This window comes from Numenius arquata, chromosome 3, assembly GCF_964106895.1.
Source record: "Numenius arquata chromosome 3, bNumArq3.hap1.1, whole genome shotgun sequence".
Lineage (NCBI taxonomy): Eukaryota > Metazoa > Chordata > Aves > Charadriiformes > Scolopacidae > Numenius > Numenius arquata.
In genome coordinates, this window is record NC_133578.1 from 44367717 (window position 1) to 44393269 (window position 25553).

Sequence of the window (25553 nt, forward strand, 5' to 3'; positions counted from 1 at the left end):
ATTTGTCTACCACTTCTGCCTAGCTTTGCATTAAGATGACAGGAATCTAGCTTTAGTATGCTAAAAAGAGAGTGAGTGGTCTATCTGCCTCTGAGCACAAAGAATGATACTCTGGCAAAAAGACAAAGTTTGCTTAAAACCATAAGCTAACTAGGTATTGCAGTTTCCTGACATATGCTCCGTTAACTCAGTTCTAGCTTGGAATTTTAATTGACACAGCTTCAACATGGCTCAGATTAATGTGTGGGAGTCCCAGTGGCTTTGAGCCTGCAGTAATTTTTTATCATTAACAATTTGATTATGGGATTTCTTGTAGCATCCTTTACTCAGTAGCATTCTTGATAGGATTTGTGAAGTTTGCCATTTTCCATCAAGTTTTTGCACACTGATGGATGTCAGCATTTTAGATTTGAAGAGTTCTTAGTCTGTGATTTGACTATTCCCAGGACTTGCATTGTTCTAAATCTGATTTGGTCATAATTTCTTTTCCAAGTTTATGCATTGTTGGCTTTTCTCTGTTGGCCTGTAAGGTAAAGATTACTGACCAGTTAATGTTACCTCATGTTCTTCAGTACTTATTTGAATTTCACAAAACCTGATGTCTTCCTCATAATGCATAAATACCTAGCTCTACTCATTTTGTTACAAAACTTTAGCTGATAGTAAATTCTGCTGATTTGTAAGGTTTTTAACAAAATGTAGGGTGGTGTCGCGTTAAAAGGGTGTTAGTTTTGTTTCTGTTTCAGAACGAGGGCTCTAAGACAGCTCAGTGTTTGCCTGTCTCAGATCCTACCAAAGGCCTTCACTGGGACAGCGTCACAAAGCTGTAAAGATAAGTGATGTCCTGCTTCAGAGCGTAAAGGCCTTTGCTGAAACAGTTCAACATTTGCCCGTTTCAGAACTCCACAAAGGACTTTTCACTGAGACAGTTAGCAAAGATTAAAAGATAAAATGATATATTGAAGTGACAGCTATAACATTCAGAATTGTTGTTGATAAATGCACTAGCTGCAATAGCTGCAAATAAATGAATAAATGAACAAATGAATAAATAATAAATGAACAAATAAGTAAATGAATAAATGCTATCCCGGGAGCTTTTTCACCAAGAGGTGAAGGTGCAGTACTTACTAAGAACTTACTTACCCCATCTTGGTAGAGGAAGAGGAGCACAGCCCATGGACTGTCTCGTCTAGGTCTCAAGTTTCTTACTCTTCAGAAAGATCTCTCGATCCGGCATACGTGTATAGGTGTGTAGGTGTAAGTACATCCAGGTACCCTCTGTATTGCCCCTTATATCCTAACCATATCTGATCCCCTCCCTGGGGTGACGTTTTAGTGTGATTTGCGTGGAGAGTCAGATGCTATAGTCATATACGTTTCCTATGTTCTTCATTTTGCTCTTTATCATACTTAGGGATGTCAACTTCAATATTTTGTGGATAATTAAGCAAAAGGTCTCACTTTGGGCACCGTGGCCTTAAAGATTCTGTGCTGAAGTCATTTATGTGCTTATCTGTTCATTCTTGTGATTTAGAACCAAAACAGGGCCATCTTGCCATCACAAGACTCCCTCCTTTGGCTGTTTTTCACACCAGCCTGTCAGCTCTTCCCTCACAGGGTTTGCAGGGAGATAAGCAGTCATCAGCGTTTTTAACTTCTTATCTACCAGATTCCCACAGGTGAGCAGTGAAAGTACTGAGTAAGAAATAGAATTCCTGGTGAGAGACAGGAAAGTAGAAAAAGGAGTAATGGGAAAATTGTTGGAAATGAAAGATTTTGATTACTGTAAGTTTGTGAAATGTGAAATTATTAGAGAACTGGAGATAGGACTGCACATTGATGTGGTACTTATAAAGAAGGAAAAAAGTGGTGGCACAGGTTTGGAAGCAACTATGGAAAGAGATGGCTTAAATTGAGAGAAGAGGGTGACCATTCTGTGAATCTGCTGTGGGTTCTACAACTTAGACGTGAATGTGGAAAGAGTTTTCTATGAGTTTGGGGTCAGTGGTTCTTCTGTCTTGATAGAAATTTGAAACAAATATCTGTAATCACAGAGTTCAGATTTACATGAGTAATTGATGAGATCTTCTTTTAACAGATACTTATGAATCAACAAGTTGTATGATCTTTGTGTCTTAAAAAGTACTCATATACTCATAAGATTTGAGTTCTGGAAGTTTCATGTTACACCTCATCAGTTGAAAACTAATCATATGAGAACTCGTACTCTTTCAGTGCCAAGTAAAATAGATTGAATTAAGTTTCTGCTGCTCTGTGAAGTTGAATCCGTGAGGAACCAAATCATTATACAGACAGTGTTAAATAACCCCACAGAGGGCTTGGTGAATAGAAAAAGACAGAAGTGGCTGCAAAGCATATTTTCAATTAACAGTAAAATTAAGTAAAACATGTTAGTATTCAGGAATTGCGTTCCTGTAGGCTCTGTTTTGCATTCTAAAATTCTAAGCCTGCAGTTATAAAGAGTTAGTGGAAATGTTAAATTTCACTTAGGAACCATAAAACTATGTCTTTACGGGGAAATACTAATTAAAATGTGTTCTGTTGCACTAATCCAAGCAAATGCACTGTGCAAAAGTAAAAACAAGTGTTGAGTAAAAGCAAGCCTTAACAGTAATCAGTCAGTAATCGATGTCTTCAGTCAACCCCTGCACCCAGATTTCAGATAAAACTCTGAGGAAATAATAAATTATTTCTGTAGGCAACCTGGCATGCTGCTAGGTGAAGCTTCTGAGTGATGGATAACATCAGACACATTGCAAAAATGCATGTTGAATGCAGATAGAGCTTGAGTGTAGAAAGTTTCAGAAATAACATGATAAAATGAGTAGTGTTTACAGTGAAATTTCATAACCTGAATCCTGAAGTGTACTGTCCTGATAGGGAGAAAATGCTGTACTCCCTTCTCCCTTTTTTCTTTGTAGTCAATGTTCATCATCATTTTTCTGTTGAATTTCAGGAACCTTTTGATGTTTAAGGGAACTATTTCTTCCTAGAATCACTTGATATTCCAACATGTGAAACAATACCAGGGATGATGACAACTCCAAAAGCCTCCATAAGCCTCCAATCTCAGTGCTGTGTTTGGGAGAGCGGGTAACTTCTACCTGTGAAGTTACATTTGTCATTGGAGCATTAAAAAATTCGTGTCAGGAAAATGGAATGTCATGAACTGATTGTTGAATGTGAAATAAGTAAAATTTACTCTCTGCACTCAAATGTGATATGTTGGTAACTAAATTTCTATTTAGTGGTTGCCGTGCTCTTACCTGAATTCTGCTGATACTCCAGACACTTGAAATTATTTCAAAGCTATTTTAGCTAAAGTGGAAGATGAAATACAAACCTCAGAGGTTCTGACAGCAGCCAGTCAGTCACTTGAAGGTAGTTTGTGTTCCCTTTTATTAAATAGGAATTACCTTGTGTCATGGTTTAGCCTCAGATGGCAACAAAGAACTACAAAGCGGCTCTCTCTTTGTCCCCTCTTCCCTCCCCACCCGCCAGTCGTGGGGGGAGAATTGGAAGAAAAAGGCAAAACTCATGGGTTGAGACAAAGGCAGTTTCACAGAACAGCAAAGAGAACAGGAAAACACCAACAGTGATAGCAGAATGTACAAACATGATTACAGTACCGCTGCTCACCAACCGGACCTGGGACGCACCAGCCCACTCCCAAGCAGTTCCCAGCTGTAGACTGGGCATGGCTGCCATGGTGTGGAATACCTGTGTCCCAGCCAGAGCCTGGGGAAATTAACCCTATCCCAGACAAAACCAGGACACCCTGGAACCATCCTTCACTACCATGGTAATTTCCTGCTCACCTACCAGCTGCTTCTTTAAAGAAATGAATATTTTCTTTGGTTTTAAGAACTTGGCCAGTGTAGCTTTTACTTACATATTTATATATTGTATAATAATAATAACAACAACAACAGCAGCAGCTACATAGCACTACATATATTTCTTTTTTATTTGCCTGTGGTTTACTTGTTTTCTTCCTAGCTCTCGAACGTTTCTGGTTTTGACCGGATTTTCCTGGTCTAAATATGCTTTCAGTTGAGAAAACTCAGTACTAGACTGGAGGCCAGCTGTCACATTGTAGATTAGTTGTCAAATGCCAGTGGGATCAGAGCAGTTCCTTAAGCACCTGTGTCCTGCTGAGGCAGACCTTCCATGCTGGTACTGGATTTGCAGATTGACCACAGTGGTCATTCATAAACTCGGGGACCTCTTCCTAGCCAAGGCACGTCAAGGTCAATCAGGGCTTGAATGCCCTGTATTTCTGGAGAACAAAAGATACACGTAAGCTTTCCTTTCCCTGTTTTTGCCATTCATGAGAACAATATGAATAAATTCCAAGATTGTTCTCTGAGAAAGTCCAAGACCAGTCTTAGTGTGGTAGCTAGAACCAACCTGGGAGAGCTCTGCTGGGTAAAAGAAAATTTCGGAGATTGTCTTGGGCAACATAGGTGATTTTTAAAAGTACTTCAATTGTACTTAAAAAAGAAATCATTTGTTGGAAGATCCTGCTAGGACCTGGTGATCTTAAAGATTCAAGAACACTTCCAAGCCAAAGCAGAAGAAACAAGATAAAACCAAACATGAAAAATACATTGGTTGATTTCCATCTAATCCTGAGATGATGGAAGAGCCTTGAAGTTAATTGCTTCAGCTTGAGGTCATATGTCTGCAGTCAGTAGTGGATCTACACTGAATCATCCAATAATATAGACTTGTTCTTCATCCGGGACATGATTGTAATTAGCCACAGCACTTAGCAGTCTGTTACCGTAAGCTTTCTTATGTCAAGTGCGTTTGGTAGATGTTAGAAACAAATTTGGCACAAGAAAAAACAATCAGTGCTAAATTAATTCTTACCATTTCACTCCTGCTGCCTCTGATGGTCTCTCAAGCCATCAGGATTGACAAAAAAGTTCCAAATGTCTATTTTCATCTTGGGCAAATAAATTTTTAAGATTGTGGCTTTTATGGATTTATTGTGAAAGAAAATATGAGTGGTACTTTTACCATAGTGCAGCTGCCACTGCTGCTTGTCTATTAGTGGCAATATAACAAATATAAGGAAAACAAAAATGTAGAGATATGTAAATACTTAACCAGACATACTTCTGCTTTAAAAACGTGAAAAAACCCCCCACAACAGTAATTTTCCTCTGGGAGCTCTTATTTACAGGACACTTATGGTGCGTTTGCCGACCCTAAATACTAGTCTGGATTAATAGTAGTTTTGAGAAAGTTTACCTGAGTAATCTGGCCTAAAGTATGACCTACAAAACCCAGGGTGTTTCGGTCAAGCTCCTTGTATTACAGGGGGAAAAAAAAAAGGAAAAGAAAAAGCTGTTCTCTCTTCTTGAGAGCTAATGTTGTTTTGCTATCTCAGAGCTTTTCTGTGGTGGATTAAATGTAGACTCCCATGTCTCCAGTATACTTTTTCATAGAGTAATAATGTCACTAGTGAGAACAAAAATCCCTGAATTATCATCAACCAAATTTTATTTATAATAGAATCACAGAATCACAGAATCACCTAGGTTGGAAGGGACCTTTTAAGATCATCTAGTCCAACCGATTAAACAAACAAACAAACAAAAAAACCCCAAAAACAAACAAACAAACAAACAAAAACCACAAACAAACAAACAAACAAAAAACCACCAACCACCAAACCCAACAAAAAAACCAAACAAAAAAACACACACAAAACACCACCCAACACTAATCCATATCCCTGAGCACCATGTCAGCTCCTCTCTTGAATACCTCCAGGGATGGTGCCTCAACCACTTTCCTGGGCAGCCCATTCCAATGTCTGACAACCCTTTCAGTAAAGAAATATTTCCTAATATCTAACCTGAACCTCCCCTGGTGTAACTTGAGGCCATTGCCCCTTGTCCTATCATCTGTAACTTGGGAGAAGAGACCGACCCCTGCCTCTCTACAGCCTCCTTTCAGGTACTTGTAGAGAGCGATAAGGTCTCCCCTCAGTCTCCTCTTCCCCAGACTGAACAACCCCAGCTCCCTCAGCCTCTCCTCGTACGACTTATTCTCCAGACCCCTCACCAGCTTCGTTGCCCTTCTCTGGACCTGCTCCAGCACCTCAATGTCCTTCTTGTGGTAGGGGGCCCAAAACTGGACACAGTACTCGAGGTGGGGTCTCACCAGTGCCGAGTACAGGGGGACAATCACTTCTCGGGCCCTACTCACCACGCTATACCTGATACAGGCCAGGATGCTGTTGGCCTTTTTGGCCACCTGGGCACACTGCTGGCTCATGTTCAGCCGACAGTCGACCAACACCCCCAGGTCCTTTTCTGCCAGGCAGCTCCAGCCACTCTGCCCCAAGCCTGTAGCGCTGCCTGGGGTTGTTGTGACCCAAGTGCAGGACCCGGCACTTGGCCTTGTTGAACCTCATCCCGTTGGTCTCAGCCCATCCATCCAGCCTGCCCAGATCCCTCTGCAAAGCCTCTCTACCCTCCAGCAGATCAACACTGCCACCCAACTTAGTGTCATCTGCAAATTTGCTGAGGGTGCATTCAGTCCCCTCGTCCAGATCATTGATAAAGATGTTGAAGAGAATATTCAGGATTTAGAAAAAAATATGAAAAAAACAAACCCAAACCTCTCTATGGCAGCAAATTGAGTTAAAAGTGATGTTGAATGTTGCATTTTGTAAATAAATATCAAGTAACCTGACCATATGGCTTCATTTTGATACAGCAAACCCCTGTGTCTGAGTTTTGTGAAATCCAGTGGTCATTCAGTGGTATCGGTTAAGTCAACTTTTTATAGTGCTTCAATCTGAGACAAATTAACACATACGGAGACATCTTTCAATTCTGTTATTATTGCTGTCTTATATTTGAGTTGTAGAGTAAATAAGATGAAATAGTGTCACATCGCACTCTCAGGACAGAAGGGGGGTAAGTGACTTCAGATTCGTAAATCCCCAACTGCTGCGGACTAAGGTGAGATAAGTCTCAAGGTGCATATACAAACATTTATTAGTTTCCCAAAATAATCAGTATAGGTCTTAACAAGTCTGTGATAATTGGTTAGGCATATAACAAATTATGGCAAGCAGTACTTAAGGTCATTACTTAACAACTCCAACCATTACTTAACAACTTAAGAGAAAAGAGAAACCGATGGATAGAGAAAGGAAAAGATAGAGAAAAAGACAGAGATAAAGAGATCGCCAGTCCTGGTTCCAGCGTCTTTTTCATGGAATCTTCCCAGGCACGGTCTTCTTTCTTGGGAAAAATCTTCCTAGGTGCAATCTCCTTTCTTGGGAAGAATCTTCCCAGGTATGATCTTCTTCTTTGTTCTCTCTGTAGGGGCACTTATTTTCCCCTTTTATGCTTGCTGAATTAGCACAGTCCAACGCCATGCCGAGGAGAGGCTCGTATCGGGTTTCTCCCTTCTCTCAGGTGACACGTAGCATGATTTGGGTGGAGAGACAAGTGCCATAGCCATATGGCATCGTGTTTAGCATGATCTCTGTAATCTTCATTAGAATATCCAGGGGCATGTGCTTTCATGTGCGATTCATAGAGTCATAGAATGGTTTGCGTTGGAAGGGACCAGATTTGGCATAAGTTGTAGATAAAGCCGTATGGTATGGATGGGGGCAAGGTGCAAAGAAGATGGAGAGAGCACATGTGTGAAAGAAGAAGAAGGAAAATCTCTTTAATTAGTTGCCTAGCTTTGACGCTCATGGCTCTTCTGGTACAGTTGCATTTCCTGTGTACTTTATTGATATTTCCTTGTACGGAGATGTCAAAAGTGAAAATGAAGACCCAGTTACCCTGTAGGAACTGGGAAGATCTAACAGCTTGCTGGTGCCAAAAAAGGAGAGCTGCAGTTTAACTGAACAGAAGACTTACCTGGCACAAAGTGAACGGGTCTGGCTGTTTGTTAACTGGCCAGGTTACTGATTTGATTGATCACACCTTGTGATCACATGAGCTGTACGGCTGGTGTATGGGGGAGTGCAGTGGTTGGGAATTACAAGCAGCAGCAGTAACCTGTTAAATTAGCCTGGGTGTGTTTTGTGACCAGACTTGGAGAAATGAATCTGTTTTCTTTAATGCTATTTTTAATTGGATTTCCCTTAATATCTTTTGGCCTTGGCTTGGTGTCCTGGTTTGAGCAACACAGGAATAATTTATCTTTTAGTAATTCTATTTTTCAGTAAAGTCTGTTCTAATGCTTGGGAAAGCTGTGCTTTTGGAAGACTCTAGTGTCTGAATTTGTAAAAATATTTACTTCATAGCCAGCTATGGTATGTGGGTTTCAAGGTCTCAGGGCATTCGAGTTAGCCAGGTGCGGGGATGTGGAGGAGCAAGACCCAGCCACTTGACCCGAGCTGGCCAACAGGATTGTTTCATACTGTGAACATCACCTTCAATATAAATTAGAAAGTTTGCTGAGAAGTTCTCTCTCTCCTATTGATGGCTGCGATCCTGAGAAGTTCTCACCCTGGTGCTGGAGCCCTGAGCCCTTCCCTTCCTCCCAAAGCCGCAGCGCTCACAGTGTCCCACGTTTGTTGTCCACTGCTGGGAGTGCATGACTTCCTACTGATACGATTGCCGAGTACAATCCTTGTATGTTTTATATTGGTATTGGGATCAATATTGGTTCTTTAGTGTTATTAATGTTAATTATTTAGTCTTACTCTGTTAACTCTGTTTATATTTCAACCCTTGGGTGTCCTTCCTTTTGGCTGGTTCCCCTTCCCGGGTGTGGAGGGGTCATCGGGTGAACGAGTAATTGTCTGAACGACAATAAATTGTGGTGGGTTCCTCAAACCGTAACACATGGTTATCCTTTCTTACTGATTATAATCTACTTATGCCCATGTAACAGTTTCTTCTTTCCTTTCTTTGTTCCTCTCACACTCCAGTAAAACCACGACATAAGTGACTGTCATCAAGAACTGCTCTCAACCCATTCTCCGCCCAACCTGTATTTGTGCCTGGGATTACCCTGACCCAGGTGCAGGACCTTGCACTTGGCCTGGTTGAACTTCATGAGGTTCGCATGGGCCCACCTCTCGAGCCTGTCCAAGTCCCTCAGGGCAGCATCCCTTCCCTCCAGAGCGTCCACCGCGCCACACAGCTCGGTGTCATCGGCAGACTTGCTGCGGGTGCACTCTATCCCACTGTCTATGTCTCCGACAGAGATGTTAAACAGCACTGTCCCAGTACTGACCCCTGAGGAACAGCAGTCGTCACTGGTCTCCACTTTGACATTGGGCTGTTGCCCGCAACCCTTTGAGTGCGGCCGTCTAGCCAGTTCCTCATGCACCGAGTGGCCCGCCCGTCAAATCCATGTCTCTCCAATTTAAAGACCACTATGTCGTGTGGGACAGTGTCAAACGCTTTGCTTAAGTCCAGGTAGATGATGTCTGTTGCTCTCCCCTTATTTACCAACACCGTGGCACCATTGTAGAAGGCGACCAGATTTTTCAGGCGTGACTTGCCCTTTGTGAAGCCATGTTGGCTGTCACCAGTCACGTCCTTGTTTTCCATGTGCCTTAGCAGAGATTCCAGGAGGATCTCCTCCATGATCTTGGCGGACACAGAGGTGAGACCGATCGGCCTGCAGTTTCCCAGGTCTTCCTCTTCTTCCTTTTTGAAAGTGGGGGTTACGTTTCCCCTTCTCCAGTCAGCGGGAACTTCATCGGACTGCCATGACTTTTCAAATGTAACGGAAAGCGGCTTGGCAACTTCATCCGCCAGCTCCCTCAGGACCCGAGGATGGATTTCATCAGGTCCCGCGGCTTTACGTACCCTCACGTTCCTTAGATGTTCCCAGAGCTGGTCGTCTTATACAGTGGGCAGTTCTTCATCCTCATAGCCTCTGTTTTTGCCTTCTGCGACTTGGGCGGTGTGGTTCGAGCCCTTGCCGGTGAAAACCGAGACAAAAAAGTCATTCTGTACCTCAGCCTTCTCCACATCCTGGGTGACCAGGTCTCCTGTTTCCTTCTGGAGAGGGCCCGCATCTTCCCTAGTCTTGCCTTTATCCCTGACATACTTCTAGAAGTTTTTCTTGTTGTCCTTGATGTCCCTGGCCAGATTTAATTCTGTCTGGGCTTTAGCTTGCCTGATCTGGTTCCTGGCTACTCGGACAGTTTCTCTGTATTCCTCCCAGTCTACGCGTCCTTGCTTCCACCCTCTGTAGGCCTCCTTTTTGCTTTTGAGCTTGTCCAGGAGCTCCTTGTTCATCCGTGCAGTCCTCCTGGCTTTTTTGCCTGACTACTACTTTCTTGGGATGCACCACTCCTGAGCTTGGAGGAGGTGGTCCGTGAATAGTAACCAGCTTTCTCGGGCCCCTCTCCCCTCCAGTACTTTTTCCCACGTTACCCTGCCAGTGAGGTCCCTCAAGAGGCCAAAGTCTGCTCTCCTGAAGTCCAGGGCAGTGAGCTTGTTCTGTAGCCTCCTCGCTGCCCCAAGGATCTTGAATTCTACCATCTCATGATCACTGCAGCCAAGGGTACCCTCGAGCTTGACATTCCCCACCAGCCCCTCCTTGTTGGTAAGAACAAGGTCCAGCATGGCTCTGCTTCTCGTTGGCTCCTCTACCATTTGAAGAAGGAAGTTGTCATTGACACATTCCAAGAACTTCCTGGATTTCTTGTGCCTCGTTGTGTTGTCCTTCCAACAGATATTGTGTGGTTGAAGTCACCCGTGAGGACCAGGGTCTGTGAACGTCATGCTTCCCCTATCTGTCTATTCATAGATTCATAGGTTGGTCCAGGCTGGAAGGGACCTCCAAAGGCCATCTAGTCAGATCTCCCCGCAGTCTTTTAATGTCAGGCCTGCATTATTTATTTCCTTGAAGTGTTTGAGGTATTCCATTGAAGGCTTGGAGGGTCTTCTCCCCCTTGTCAGGGAATTTACAGGCCATTTGTTATAAACAGTCTTAAAGGAAACAAGCTGATCATATTTTTTATTAAAATACATGTTTCTTTTTTTAAAATAAGGACAGGTGATTTCAGCTTTTTCTTTTTTAGATATCTAAAGAGGTCTTGAGGCCTAAACCAGAAATGCTATTCAGTCAGTGTCCTTTACTCATTTGTATGTTGCCAAGAGCTGATATTTTCTACTGCATCAACCTGTGTATCAGTGAGGGCTTTATAAAGGCAGTTTTAAATTTTAAAGCACCATGTGTGTCATTAGTGGTAGTACAGCTTGCAAACCATGCAATAGAAGGAGATTTTGCCACCAGGGGTTTTGTTACCAGACAAATGGTAATACTAGCTGGTATCTGGTAAAAGTAAAGTACCTACAGATGCACAGGAATTGTACGGTAAAGGAATTAAATCTGAAATTAAGGGGATTTTTTCTCCTCTTCTTGTCTACTTTGTCCCAGCTATTACTAGTTCTAATAAAAGGTACTGTATTTCTGCATAAAGTTTGATATGATCTTGTTTGCAGTTTCCTCTTCTCTGGTGTTATCACTTACAACTTTACTTTGTTTGGGATATTAAACCCTCAAAAACACTAAAAAGCATGTAAGGTGTTACTCCTTCTCATGTTGTTATGCTTGAAGATGAACTGACTTTGACTTCAAGGCACAGTCAAAAGGAAGCATGGTTTATGTGCAAGCAGATCAGGGGAAGAGTTTATTCTTCAATGCAAACAGGGTTTTGTAATCTGGATGGCTGCCCCAAAAAATCGTATTGCAAAACTCATCAAAATATTTGCAGAAGGGTGTGGTAACGGCAAATAAGAATTAGTTAGTTTAACAGCTGAGAGGTTTGACAAAGGGCTTATCATAAGCAAACCTCCAGATAGAAGTGCCAGCCAACTTTTCTAGCTCATTTAGAGTTTTCTCCTTTGCTTAAACCTAGTGTTAGTAACTACATCCTGACCAATTCCTTAGGTACTGTCTGAGCAAGGAAGCAACCATAAAATCCCAGTTCCTTTCCACTTGATATGTTGTGCTGAGTAGGAAGTTGGTGTTGGGTATTAGCTGAGGGTCTTCTGCTCTGAACATGTGCAGGTGCTATGTCATCCTTCCGACGTTACTGTATTTCTGCTGAAATTCCCTTGGGAGACATTGAGATGCAAGACTTGAGTGGGAGGCTGTCCAATGTGGATGTTTCTGGCTCTTGCCTATAGTACAAGTCCCTCTTCTGCATCATCTCCTAAGAGTACTGTGGGAGCATTGGTTTTGATAAAGCTTCAGGAAAACATGCTAGGGGAAAAAAAGATACAGAGAGAATAGGGAGCCTCGCTGAAAGGGAAAAGGCAACTGCATTGTAAAGGAAAATCATATTTCCCTTGGATGGAAGGGGAGGAGACATTCAAAAGTAATCTCTTTAAAACAGAAAACAAGACTGTCATCTAATTTGTAAAATGAAGCTAGGGCAAAGTGTCTGTCATGAGTTTTAATTTTGCTTCCTTGCACTTGTAGGTCTGTTGCTTACTGTGCTGTTGCTTATTCTTCCAAAAGCTTATCAGTTTCAATAAAATGGAAGCATTTTTTTTTGTTCCAGGGTTTTCTCAGGCACATGGTGTCTCCATTTCCTGGTGTAATTCTGGTGTCTTTTACCAGGAATGGTTATGCTACCATGAAGGTGCTGGTCTTTAACTTCTTTTCTAAACAGCTCAAGTTGCAACTCCGAAACCTCTTTCCTACCTTACTGGCGTCTACACGAACTATTACTGTTGGTTCATGCAAGACCATGTTCAGATGCGCTGTGAGAATTTTTCACCTTTACGCTGACATGGCAAGTCATCACACAGCCCTCTCTGATACGATACAATTCGGAAACACCAAACACAGTAGTTCCCTTTTTCTTGTCCCTTGAGAGGTATCTATCAATTCAAAAGTAAATCTGGCCATCTTATCAAGCAGACACATTATGGAATAATTTCTCTTCATTACTTTGCTGTCTTGCATGGAAACTTCCCTCCTCCATTACGGGTGCTAATATGGAAAAAGGATTTCTCTGTGATGCCCCTGAATTACCTTCTTGAACCTCTTTTTCTCTTCAGTGGCCAGTTTCTTGGGTGTGTCAATAAAACTTGTCTCCTCGAGCTTTCTGTCTGTTTTGGTCAACTGGATCTGAAGTCTGAGGACCTTTGGCCAACTGCACCATGCATGCTCCTGAGAAAGTATGTGTCTACCCTCTTGCCTCCTGATGGTCATTTTCTTGGTATCCTGATTTCTTGCTTTTTACAGTGTTAAATGTATGTTCAAATTGCCTCTTCTGTTATGTAAATCAAGTTGCAACTTCAGTGTTCTGGTGCTGCTTTACACAACAATCTGTGTAAATGATTTCATTAGATTCAGTTAGTGCTAGAGAAACACTTGGCTGAGTAACTTTATTTTTCCTCCGTAATTAAAATTATTTTATTTTGTTCTTTTCTCCCCTTTTCTTCCTTAGCACTTTTGCTCCAGCACAATTAAAATGTTATCGCTTTCAAATTTTCATTTTTTAAGGAAAATTATGATGAAACCTCCTCCAGTTTTCGTTGAGGCAGGCAGGTCCCATTCTTCCATTTTTCTTACATTTTCTTTGTTATATATAATTTACTTGAAAAACCCTAAGCTCAATTAAAGCACCAAACAATCAAATAATACTTAAGATAACTGATGGTTTTGTCTACAGACCATGTGAAGTTCTGAATATAAAAGAGCGTATTTCTTACACTGTAATACTTTTGATTACTTGATGAATGATGGGTGCATATTCTGTTAGCTGTGCTGAATAGAAGAGCATGTAGGGTGAGATCAAGGCGTAGTCAGCTAGTGTAGGAAACTGGGTTTAAGACACTGCAGTTATCTGAAATTTCTCCAGTCTCTGAAGAATGTTTCTGCTGCTAACAAGGATGCAGGCCATTTCTATTCCAAACGAAAGGTTGGACCAGACGCTCTTTCGAGGTCCCTTCCAACTTAGGTTGTTCTGTGATTCTGTATAGTTGTGATTTTTGTTTTCACTTCTTTGTGGGTACTTCAGCCTAGCATTCAATTAGAATGGGATGAGTTTTACATACCTTATAGCACTTTGTTCTGTAGTTCCTTTTCTAAGGAGTGTGCAACTTACTCTGGTGTCTTGGAGTCTACAGTAGCTTATATCTATAATTCATCGGAAAAAAAGTGCAATTACCTTTCTTGATGCTACTGAATTAAAATTCCTACTTTATATTATGGGTATAACAGCTATGATGTTATATGTATGTCCGAATTTTAATAGACTAGTTTGGTTGGATCTTAGTGTAATTGGTTTAAATTAAATGTATGAAAATGTAATGTGATCACATGGGCTAGTTGAAAAGCTTTTGATACTTTCACTGCTCACAGTTTCTGAAAATATCAAGAGATTGCTGTTCACGTGCCTTTATAAATAAGTGCTTTTTTTTTTTTTTTAGCATTGCACCTTTATGACTAAATTTCATAGTACATTCTTTTGGGAGCTTGAATATGGAAATTGGGCTATTAGATTGACAGTGGGTTTTGTTGGGGTTTTTTTTTGTGCTAAATTAATTTTTCATGAAAAATAAGAGTCTTCCTGCACCAGTCTAACTATATCTGTCTAGGTACAACAAATATTTTTGAGCTTACTGCTAAGGGAAGAAACAAAATATTGGTGATTTCACTCTGTGAGTGGGGAAAAAAAAATAAATTCAAAGAAATCAGTCCTCAGGCAGGTGTTTCTAAAGTAATGGGAACTTAAGTAGTCAAGTCCAAGCCATTCATCTTTTGTGATGGTTCATATGGTAATCGGTTGGTAGTTATCATCTAAGGAGCGGTAAGTGCTACCTAGATAGGATAAAGCTTAATAATCATGTTATTTTAAGGATGGTATATTCTGTATGGATCTTTATGCTGTAGAATATTTGGTTGAAGATTTAGAAGCTGCGCAAAGTATACACTTTGGTGCAAACCTGAAACACTCAAGAGCAAATGATCAAGTAGCATACTAAACTCAAAGGACTTCATACTAGAGGAAACATTGAGGTAAATAGTTTTACAAAATACTAAAATTAAAAGCTACATTTCTGTGATCTTGGAGTTTTTTCTAGAAATAATGTACTTCCTAGAAATAAGGTGGACATGGATGCAGGATTTATAGATTTTGTTTCCTTGGGTGTGTTTCGTTGGTGGCCCTTCATGCTCCCTTGTGCTTACGAAACGTTGCTGCTGCTGTTTCAAAGGTGTGTCTTCTTTGATAGACAAGGCCTTGTACTTTTCTTGAACTAACAACGTAAGACCTCTGTTCCTGTCAGGAACTCAGAACGTGGTTATATCCATCATCCTTGGTAGCTTGCTTTCTTCCTTTCTAATTAGTGTGCTTAAATAAATATAGCATTTGCTGGCTCAGCCAATATAACCAAATTTACATAAATGATGTGGCCACATCGTCTTGAGAGTTGATAGTCAAGTAAGGAGTGTTTTAACAGGGACCTTCCAAGGTCCAGGGACTGAATTGTCCCATTGCTCTCTGCTGGAGCTGGGTGCTGCACAGCCAGCCATCCTCCTCCAATTGCTGTGCTTCACCTTCCATTTCCTGCTCCTAGTGCTGACTTTGCTGACTCTCTGCCATGGAGGTCTTTTATATCTGGCTTCTGCTTCTTTTACTGCCTGCTTTAATTAAACCTGGGCTGCATGGCACTTAGGTAATTTATATTCATTTGGGCTGTGACTGACAGGCAGAATCTGCTTATGTTAGGAGAGCTGGGCTGCTTGTGAAGCATGTCCCAAATTGCCGCTTAAAATGGACTATTATTTTGAGAAATAAAAGTTCTCGCTAATGACACGTAAGTGTTCAGCTTACCACTCTTGTCATAATGTCTAAATAAGCATGTCTCTTGCTGTTGATATTTTCATTGAGACAGTTTAGTTTCCTGGGTAGTTTCTTTTTTTCTTTCCTATTTACCTAAAATTTTCCTGTTTCCTAATCCAATTCATTGGATTTATTGAATTTTTAACAAACATCTTCTATGCTTTTGTATTTTTTGCTGCTGTTGCATGCTTCCTTTAATGGAAAGTAATAACACCCTTAAAATTGTTAAGTTTTCTGCAAGTGGAAACTTATGAGCTGAAGTTTATTTCCTTGAGTAGAGAAAAATACTATAGAACAGTGGAAGATCACCAAGCATAATTCATATATATGATGCCTATTTTTATTTTTTTTAAAACTCTTGATTTTCTAATATCTTATTCTGGGTAATAAATTACATTGGGTAGACACTTGTTCAGTTTCACTGACCTAGAACACTTAGATCGTTTCAGATCTTGACAAAAATGTGTGCATCAGGTAATATGTTCTGGGATGTGGTATGACAGCAAAGAATTATAAAATTAAACTATGACATAAGTAAGGACTAGATGCTTAATAACCAAGGTGAGGCTTCTGAGATCAAAAAATAAAGAGAGATCTTCAGATTTCAGTCTCTTGAGGAATAATTTTCATTTAGTCTCCTACCTTAGGTTTTCTGTGAAAAGATTAAGAACTCAGCATGCATGTTTCATGTAAAACATCAGCATCTCTGGTGATTTTTGTGAGAAGTTTCCTTTTATCCTTTACAGTTCAGTGGAAAATAACTATCTAAAATTCTATTTAAAGAAATGTGGAATTAATATGACTGTTATTGTGGAGCTGTACTTAAGCTAGGTACACATTAGCACAGAATCACATGGGGTTGGAAGGGACCTCTGGAGAACATCTAGTCCAACCCCCTGCCAAAGAAGGTCCACCCAGAGCAGGTTGCACAGAAATGTGTCCGGGTTTTGAATGTCTCCAGAGAAGGAGACTCCACCACCTCTCTGGGCAGCCTCTTCCAGGGCTCTGCCAACCCTCACAGGAAAGAAGTTCCTCCTCATGTTTAGGTGGAACTTCTTCTATTCAAGTTTGTGCCCATTTCCTCTTGTCCTGTCCCTGGGCACCACTGAAAAAAGACCGGCCCCATCCTCTTGACACCCTCCCTTTAAGTATTTATAGGCATTGATCAGATCCCCCCTCAGTCTTCTCTTCTCCAGACTAAAAAGACCCAAGTCCCTCAGCCTCTCCTCGTAAGAGAGATGCTCCAGGCCCCTCATCATCTTTGTACCCCCCTGCTGTCCCCTCTCCAGCAGTTGCCTGTCCTTGAACTGGGGAGCCCAGAACTGGACCCAGTGCTCCAGATGGGGCCTCCCCAGAGCAGAGTAGAGGGGGAGGATAACCTCTCTAGAACCTCTCACAGCTATGCAGCTTTGCTTGAGAAGACTCTGAGGAGCATGAGGTACCCTAGTGATGGTGAAATCAAGGGGTTAAATGGAGATACTTCATGTGAAGGTGATACACACAAATGCACCTCTTTTGCCAATGGCGTATGAAGTGGTACTAATGGGGAAGGCCCCATTCCTTGCGGCTGTTAATAAATAGCTGAAAAACCTGCCAGGAAAGACCATACCTGTTCTTGTAGACTGCCTGTCTCTAACTAGGAGACTGCTGAGTCTCCCTTTCCTTTCAGGCAGGCCATGGCAGAGGGAACTAAGGAATACTGCGCTGCATCGCGAAAACCTTCCTCGTTTCGGTAGGGGCCTTATTGTGAGTGTGGGTGGTAAACAGACTGCAACAGAGAAACACCAACAGGAGGTCTGTAGGGCTTGAATCCGTGGAGAGGGGGTGGAAACCAGAAGCAGGGTTGGAGGGGGTGGGCTGGAGGGGCAGCGGGGGAAGGAGTGCTGCAGGCTGAACGGCTGCCCGTGGTATTTGGGCAGAGCAGGGTGCCGCCTGTGGAGGAGAGAGCAGAGATAGACCCAAGGGTTGGCCTAGAGCCAGAGTGGGATTTTCTCACACTTGCTTTATTTTCTGCCTTGTCATACCCCTTTTCCTTTCTTTTAGTGCTTTGAACCTGGTTGTTGTCTTTTGTTCCTCCCTTATTTCTAGATCCAATTCAACAGCTGCAGAGAGGTTTAATAGCGTATGAAGAGCCTGAAATTTCCTCTTTGGCCTCCCTCTTCCCCTTTCCTCTCTGCAAAGCTCTTTAATGTGATGTGCCATCTTCTGCAGACTTGTGGATATTTGGAGGCGTGATACAAGTAAAACTGAGATGAGGGAATTGTTGCCATGCTATTTTAACTCCTTTGGTTTTACTTTTCAGTTTACCATTAAAACTTGGAAGAGAATACTTCTGAAAGGTTCAGCTAGTGAACCTGGTACAACATATCTCATAAATTAACCTAGTTTAGAATTGAAATGACTTTGAATTTCTATTTTGGGAGATGAATTTCATGGTCAGTCTTTTTGTGAAGCTAATTAGATTTGAATGTCTAATAGCTGTTTCAAGTAAGAGTTCAGTGAGACATTGGTGGAAGTCTAACTGTTGAGTTTGATGTTAAGACGTCACGTCTTATGCAGATGAGATAAAAGAGGCAATAGGGCAACTGCTCAGCACATGGGTTGCCCCGGAGAGTCCCCCAGCAATAAAGTTCGTGCTTTTGCTAGGTATGTTTTTGAAATTTTTATCTCTGCCTATCTGATGCCAGATGTGTTTCGCTAGGCATTCTCCCCATCCATCCCTCTTACAGTAAAATTTTTACTTGTATAATTCAAAATTGCTAGAAATGTCAGTGTTAGTCTTGATTCTCCAGTATTAGTTGATTGAAAAATACAGTTATAATTTAAATATTAACTTTAATTTCATCCTGTAGAAGCGAATTAATCAGTTAATTGGAACAAGCAGCTTCTTTAAGATGACTTTTCATTCTTGCTAGCTTTGGGTAAGTTAAAAATGGACAAAATACGATGATAGTAAATCAAGTGTCTCTAGTGTATACTTGTTAAAATGTTATTTTTGTAAAGATCTTCAGTGTGAATGAGGGGAGTTAGCCTAATTATCCAGCTGCTTTTGCTGAAAGCTAAGGTAGTGATTTGCATAGTACCAAAATAAATTACCAAGTTCACCAAGCTTGTGGAACAGGATTTTTCTGGCACATAATTGTGTAGCCTAAGAGTTAGATGCACTATGTTACTATTTTTACCAAAGTGATGTTTTTCAGACTCATCCATGGTGGTTTTGCACTATGATGTGAAACCTTCTTTGAGAAATCAAAAAGGGAGACTTAACTTGAAGAAACACAGTTGTGGTTTCCAACAGTGCCACTAATTTTGTGCCTCATCCTAATTTAAAGAGAACTTCCGATGTTCATTTCTGTGTATTTCATCACAGTACATCTGCCGTAACTCTGATTCACAAAAATCTGTTCCGTAAGTGTTGGAGGAAGAGAGAGTTCTGGTTTTGGAGTTAAGCTTCCATGCACTCTTACACTTATTTGGGCTCTCCTCTCTTCCCCACTCCTCCTCCCCCAATACTGGTGTCCCCAAATAGCAATGCTCAAGTTGCACATGGCTCAGGAGTATCCCACATTCAGCTTGTCATCTGATGACTGATTATACTAGTCAGCCCATTTTCCATCTTATTTTCTCTGTACGGTCAAGGGTTAAACCCTTGTGCCAGATGCAGCAGTGTCATTGACCAGAGATTATGCTGACCAGCTTTGCTGTGTGTCCTAGTTTCAGCTGGGACAGAGTTAATTTTCTTTCCAGTGGCTGCTGTGTTTCAGATTTGGTATGGAAGGAATGTCAACAATGCATATTGTTTTAGTTGTTTTGAGGTGATGTTTATATTAGTCAAGAGCTTTTTTCAGCTTCCCAAAGAAGCTGAGAGGGAGTTTAGAGAGAACAAGCTGACCAACAGAATATTCCATACCACAGACATCGTGCTCAGTATATAAATGGGGGTTGGCCAAGGGGTGGGAATCCAGGATCACTGCTCCTGATGGGCTGGGAAACCAGTCACCAGGTGGTGAGAGTGACTTGTGTTGTATTATTTTATGTTGTATATTCTTTTACCATTATTATTATTAATGGTATTTTCCTTTTCCATTATTGTTCTATTAAACTGTATTTATCCCGACCCATGAGTTGGGTTTTTTTCCCTTCCCCTCCCCCTTTTTCTCCCCCTCCCCCCTGAGGGGGAGGGGAGAATTGAGCGAGTGGCTGCATGGTCCTAGGTGCTGGCTGGGGTTAAACCATGACACTGGGAACATGGGATCACAGAGTGGGAAAGGGGCTTGGTTGTGGCCTTGAGTCCTGATTCCAAAGCTCTGTAGTTAGTTACTTTCATACCAGCTTTAGAAGTTCAAAATGGGGATTCATGAGCTATACAGTGCTCAGAGGGAGAGAGTTTTGGAAAGCTGGGTACTGAACTGTAGGACTGAAAAAGATAAGAGTAAGGAATTAAGAGTAGAGCATTAATCTCTTCTTTGACTTAAAGCTAATAAACCTCTTTTGGAGGAAAAAAATGGGACAAAAAAATTAATCTTCTGCTCTTTTGTTGCCTTCTTCACCCAAGGTCCCTTGTGACAATATCAGACAAAATTGACCTGATGTTTGGCACGTTGACCTTCCTAATGTAAAATGCTGTTGTCTGAAAATTCCATAAACAGGCAACCTATTTTAGGAAGACTTCCAGCTTAGCTACTTGTCCTTTTCTCTCTTTCACCACCTTAGTGGTGAAATCCAGTGCATTATCCATTTGCATCTACTCTTGTTGGGTCAGGCATTGAGGAGATGACTCGTCTCAATCTTTTTAATGAAATATGAAGTTGTTGTTTACTGTTTCCAGACCAGCACATCTTGCTGGACTCTTGACTTGTGATTGCGTAAAACTTTTGTTCACCTGAAATGTAAAATACAATTCTCAAGTGTTTTCACCACTCTTCAAGTATCATATGTGTTGAATCAATTCAGTTGGTAGACTAAATTTGCTTTTCTTTTGGAAACAGAATTCTGCTATAGCGTTTCAAGGAATGTGACCTCTTTATATTGGATAGTGTTGAAATATCATGTGCTTACTTGTCTTCGTGTTCAACTGCTCTCCCTTGGGGACACTTCAGTTTCTTTACTGGGCTCTCTCATTTCCCCTATTGGGAAATGCATTTGATGTTATGTAGCCTGCTGTCTACTTCAAAGGCACTTCCTACTTTGAAGAGGAGGAAAACTCCATTAGGTGAGAATGTGTTTGTTCTCTCTCTACAGCAAATTGTAAAAACGGGAGCATATCTCTGGGGTTGGATTAATTTCTGAAAACGTAGATCTGTGGGATTTATTAGCTGTTCCTTACTTTTCTATTACTTAGGCTCATGGTTTTTTTCTGCACACATCCTTTCTGGCTAACTCAAGGTTGCTTTCTCAACATTCAGACGTGCTAACTCTCAGCTGCAAGTGAGGACCAAAAAGGGATTATGGAGTGCATTCACCTAGCGGTGTTAACAGATACCTAAGAAAGCTGAGGTATAGCAACTGGTCCAGTCAGGAAGATGATAAAACACTTTTCCTGAGGATGTTATATTTAAAGAGAGTTCATTTTGATTAGTTGAGGTAGAACTGATATATTCAATCCAATTACTGTTTGAAAACTTATACTTCAAGTGTGAAGACCGCTTCTTACTGAAAGGTCTTAATAAAAATCTCTTCTAATTGCTATATTTATTAATACTAAATTACCAGTTTCATTCTTGGTACACACTTGGAGTGAAGGGGAGGGACCAGAAACCCCATGAGAGAAAGAAGGAATACTTTCTTACTTGTTAAAGTAATAGCTTTACTTGCAAAGGAGCTGGCACAGAGTGCTCTTGAGTGATGTCTTCAGTTCAGTGAAAGCTGCTTTCTGTAAATATTTGCATCTTCATAGAATCATAGAATGGTTAGAGTTGGAAGGGACCTTAAAGATCATTGAGTTCCAAACCCCATGCCAAGGGCAGGGACACCTCCCACTAGACCAGGTTGCTCAAAGGCCCATCCAGCCTGGCCTTGAATGTCTCCAGGGATGGGGCATCCACAGCTTCCCTGGTCAACCTGTTCTAGTGTCTCACCACCCTTACAGTAAAGAATTTCTTCCTAATATCTGATCTAAATTTCCCCTCTTTCAATTGAAAACCATTACCCCTCGTCCTATTACTACATTCTCTGATAAAGAGTCCCTCCCCATCTCTCCTGTAGGCCCCCTTCAGGTACTGGAAGGCTGCTGTAAGGTCTCCCCGGAGCCTTCACTTCTCCAGGCTGAACAACCCCAACTCTCTCAGCCTGTCCTCATAGCAGAGGTGTTCCAGCCCTCTGATCACCTTCGTGGCCCTTCGCTGGACCCCTTCCAACAGGTCCATGTCCTTCCTGTGCTGAGCACTCCAAAGCTGGATGCAGTACTCCAGGTGGGGTCTCACCAGAGCGGTGTAGAAGGGCAGAATCACCTCCCTCGACCTGCTGGCCACAGTTCTTTTGATGCAGCCCAGGATGTGGTTGGCTTTCTGGGCTGCCAGTGCACATTGCCAGCTCATGTGAGCTTCTCATCCACCAACACCCCCAAGTCCTTCTCCTCAGGACTGCTCTCAATCCATTCTCCACCCAACCTGTATTTGTGCTTGGGATTGCCCTGACCCATGTACAGGACCTTGCACTTGACCTTGTTGAAGTTCATGAAACTCACATGGGTGCACCTGTCCAGGTCTGCCTGGATGGCACCCCTTCCCTCCAGCATGTCGACCACACCAGTCAGCTTGGTGTCATCGGCAAATTTGTTGATGGTGCGTTGTGCAGCGGATCTTATATGGCTAAGGGAAGTCTACTATTAAACACAACACTAAGCCAAACAGCCACATAAGATCATAAATTTATGATAGGTTCATACAAAAAAACCTTCTACATCTGCAAGTTAATTTTACACGTGTTGTACTTGGTATGTGGTGGCTCTTGTACTTCCAAAGGTGATTATTCACTGATCTTAAAACAGTAGAAACTGAAGAGAGTCCTTCTCTGTTCCTTATGTTCCTCTGGCTTCTTGTGGCTGTGCTTGATGTGTACACACAGCATCTGCAGGGGTTTCAGGTCTTGGTTTTGTACTTGAAGCGTAGATGTATAATAGATGAGAAAATAATGTTGCAAGTGTAAGTTCCTAGTTCAAATTTGTATAGTCCTTGCAGGTGTATCGAAAACCAGCAGGGAGTCTCCTCATTTTGGAGGTTAGGGAGTGTCAGGGAATATTTAATATTAATATTTAATAGTAATATTTAATCTCCACCCCTTTGATTTCTTATTTCTACTATACTACAACATATAGGTGAGATTCATCTTCCTGAACATTAGCCAGCCTAAAGGTAGGCGTCTGCTCTAGGTTATCTGCCTAGAGCCCTGTTCTAGAGAGGTGCAGAGGAAACAACTAGAGAGCGGGTCAGTTCCTCTTATTTTTGTTACCTTTTATGGGGGAAGGTCTGTAATCCTGTAGTGAGTATGTAAAGTACCCAGCCTAGCGAGATTAGAGCAGTAGTTTTTGGACAGCTGAAGCTCACAAAGTAATTCTGCCTTTAATATCTGCAAAGTTATTATTAGAGAATTGTGGAGTTTTTGTAAAATGTGAGTCTTATGGGTATTGCACTATTGAATGGGAATAGATTAAACAGATATGCACATTCCTAAATTCTACTTACATTAGCTGTCTTGTTTTTAGACTCAAAAGAAATTTGACAGAATAGTGCAAGCTTTATTTAAAAGGTGGAGCAGTATCATCTTGTCTGTTCAGGGTCTCCAAGTCCGATGCGTAATTGTAACCATCACTGCGGCATTTCTCTTCATGTCTAGCAGTAAGCTGGGAGAGGATTGGTTCCTTCTCCTCCTTCCACATAGATCTGGCATACAGAGCACCTAATGACAAATGATTGTAAACTCCTGCAAGGAGCAAAGGAGTTTTTCTGTTATTCAGAAGTTTCTGATCTTCTGAGTGAAATGCTTACCAGACCAAGCTAGGTTTTAGTTTAAAAAATTTAAAATGTTGGAAGTTGAGATTTTTTTAAAGATATAGACTTAAGACTTCAGTAGTACTTGTAGGTAGGTGTCAAGGGTGGTGAAGAATGTAGACATGGGAAGCAGATGTCTTATTTGCGAACCTGAATTTGTACTAAAATAAAACTCTATTTCAGGTGTGGATCCATCCCTGCAAGCAGAGAACAGACTTCCAGGCTCTTCGCAAGCTACAGCTGCTCTATCTAAACAGCAGAAATCCCGTTCTATCAACTCGAGGGATGAGCGCTTCCGATCTGGTAGGGAAAAGAAACGTAGCTAAAACATCAGGTGAATTAAGAGGAAAAGTCTACCAGTAAAGCAGTACCTATACCTAAAGAAAAAGTTGGAAGTACTTCGAAAGAAGGGAAGAGCTAATGAATATTTTTCAAGTATTTCTATACATGAATGGTTTTGTATTTCTATATTTCTATATTCTATAACCATTCATAATGGTTTTGTTCGAATCCAGAATGGAGGAAATGCTGGAAATTGTAGACATGCCTTCTGATGTTTTTCTTACTGTGATTTTTACACCATACTTAATAATTTTCTCTTGTTTGCTTGGGTGTCCAGTCTGTGGAACAGTTATCTAAACATTCAGAAGACTACAGCGTGTGGGTTATGGGTTGGGTTTTTTTGCTTGGTTGTTTGGGATATTTTGTTAAAGGAAGGTTATAGGATTATCATATTTACTGTAGCTCACTTTCAAATATTTCTGTGTCCAGTTCTGGGCTCCCCAGTTCAAGAAAGACAAGAAAGTACTGGAGAGTCCAGCGGAAGGCTACAAAGATGATCAAGGGACTGGAGCACCTCTCTTAGCGGAAAGGCTGAGAGACCTGGGTGTTTTTAGCCTGGAGAAGAGTGAGAGGGGATCAATATCTAAAGGGCGAGTGTCAAGAGGATGGGGTCGGTCTCTTCTCAGTGGTGCCTGGTGACAGGACAAGGGGCAATGGGCACAACCTAGAACACAGGAAATGTCTGAGCATAAGGAAAAACTTCTTTACTTTGAGGATAGCAGAGCACTGGAACAGGCTGCCCAGAGAGGTTGTAGAGTCTCCTTCTCTGGAGACATTCAAAACCCACCTGGCCATGATCCAGTGCAACCTGCTCTAGGTGAACCCGCTTTAGCAGGGGGGTTGGACTGTAGATGATCTCTAGAGGTCCCTTCCAACCCCTACTATTCTGTGATTCTGTAAGGCAAGTGCACAAAAAAGGGAAATGTCACAATGGATGTTCTACTTAATTTTAAATGGACCCCACTGTGACAAACCTGTTTTGGAAACTTCTATGAAAATATCAATATTCTCATCACATCCTGTTTACATTGTTACTTTTCAGGTGGTTGAAGTACACTGTTTACCTGTGAAATTCCTTGTCACAATAGTAAGAAAAGACAGGTGCTTGGAGACTTTTCTCTCGTAGGTGCTTTTGGACTTTTAACTGGAAATTTTTCTGTTTGTTTTTCTTGGGTAATTACATGTCTTGGTTTTGGAGATGAGAAGTGCAAGCAATTACGTGCACTGCACGTCCTTAATATGTTGTTGGTCTTGCATCACCTTGCTTTGCAACTGCTTGGGCGTAGTGGTTATTACATCATATTTGCATCCCTGATATTTAAAACCCTGCTCCAGAAATGGACTTGCTATGCCTTTATGGGTGCTTTATGAATAATTGAAGGATG

The 25553-nt window shown here is 41.5% G+C and overlaps 1 protein-coding gene across 4 annotated transcripts in view; it reads left to right on the plus strand.

The window, feature by feature from the left end:
• Nucleotides 1–25553, plus strand: part of DIP2A (disco interacting protein 2 homolog A) — a 150781-nt gene that overhangs the window by 43796 nt on the left and 81432 nt on the right. For all 4 annotated transcript variants that reach the window (XM_074145922.1, XM_074145921.1, XM_074145924.1 and 1 more), the window contains exon 3: nucleotides 24010–24129. In XM_074145922.1, the coding sequence (XP_074002023.1) occupies nucleotides 24010–24129 (120 nt within the window). The remainder of the gene's footprint in view (nucleotides 1–24009; nucleotides 24130–25553) is intronic.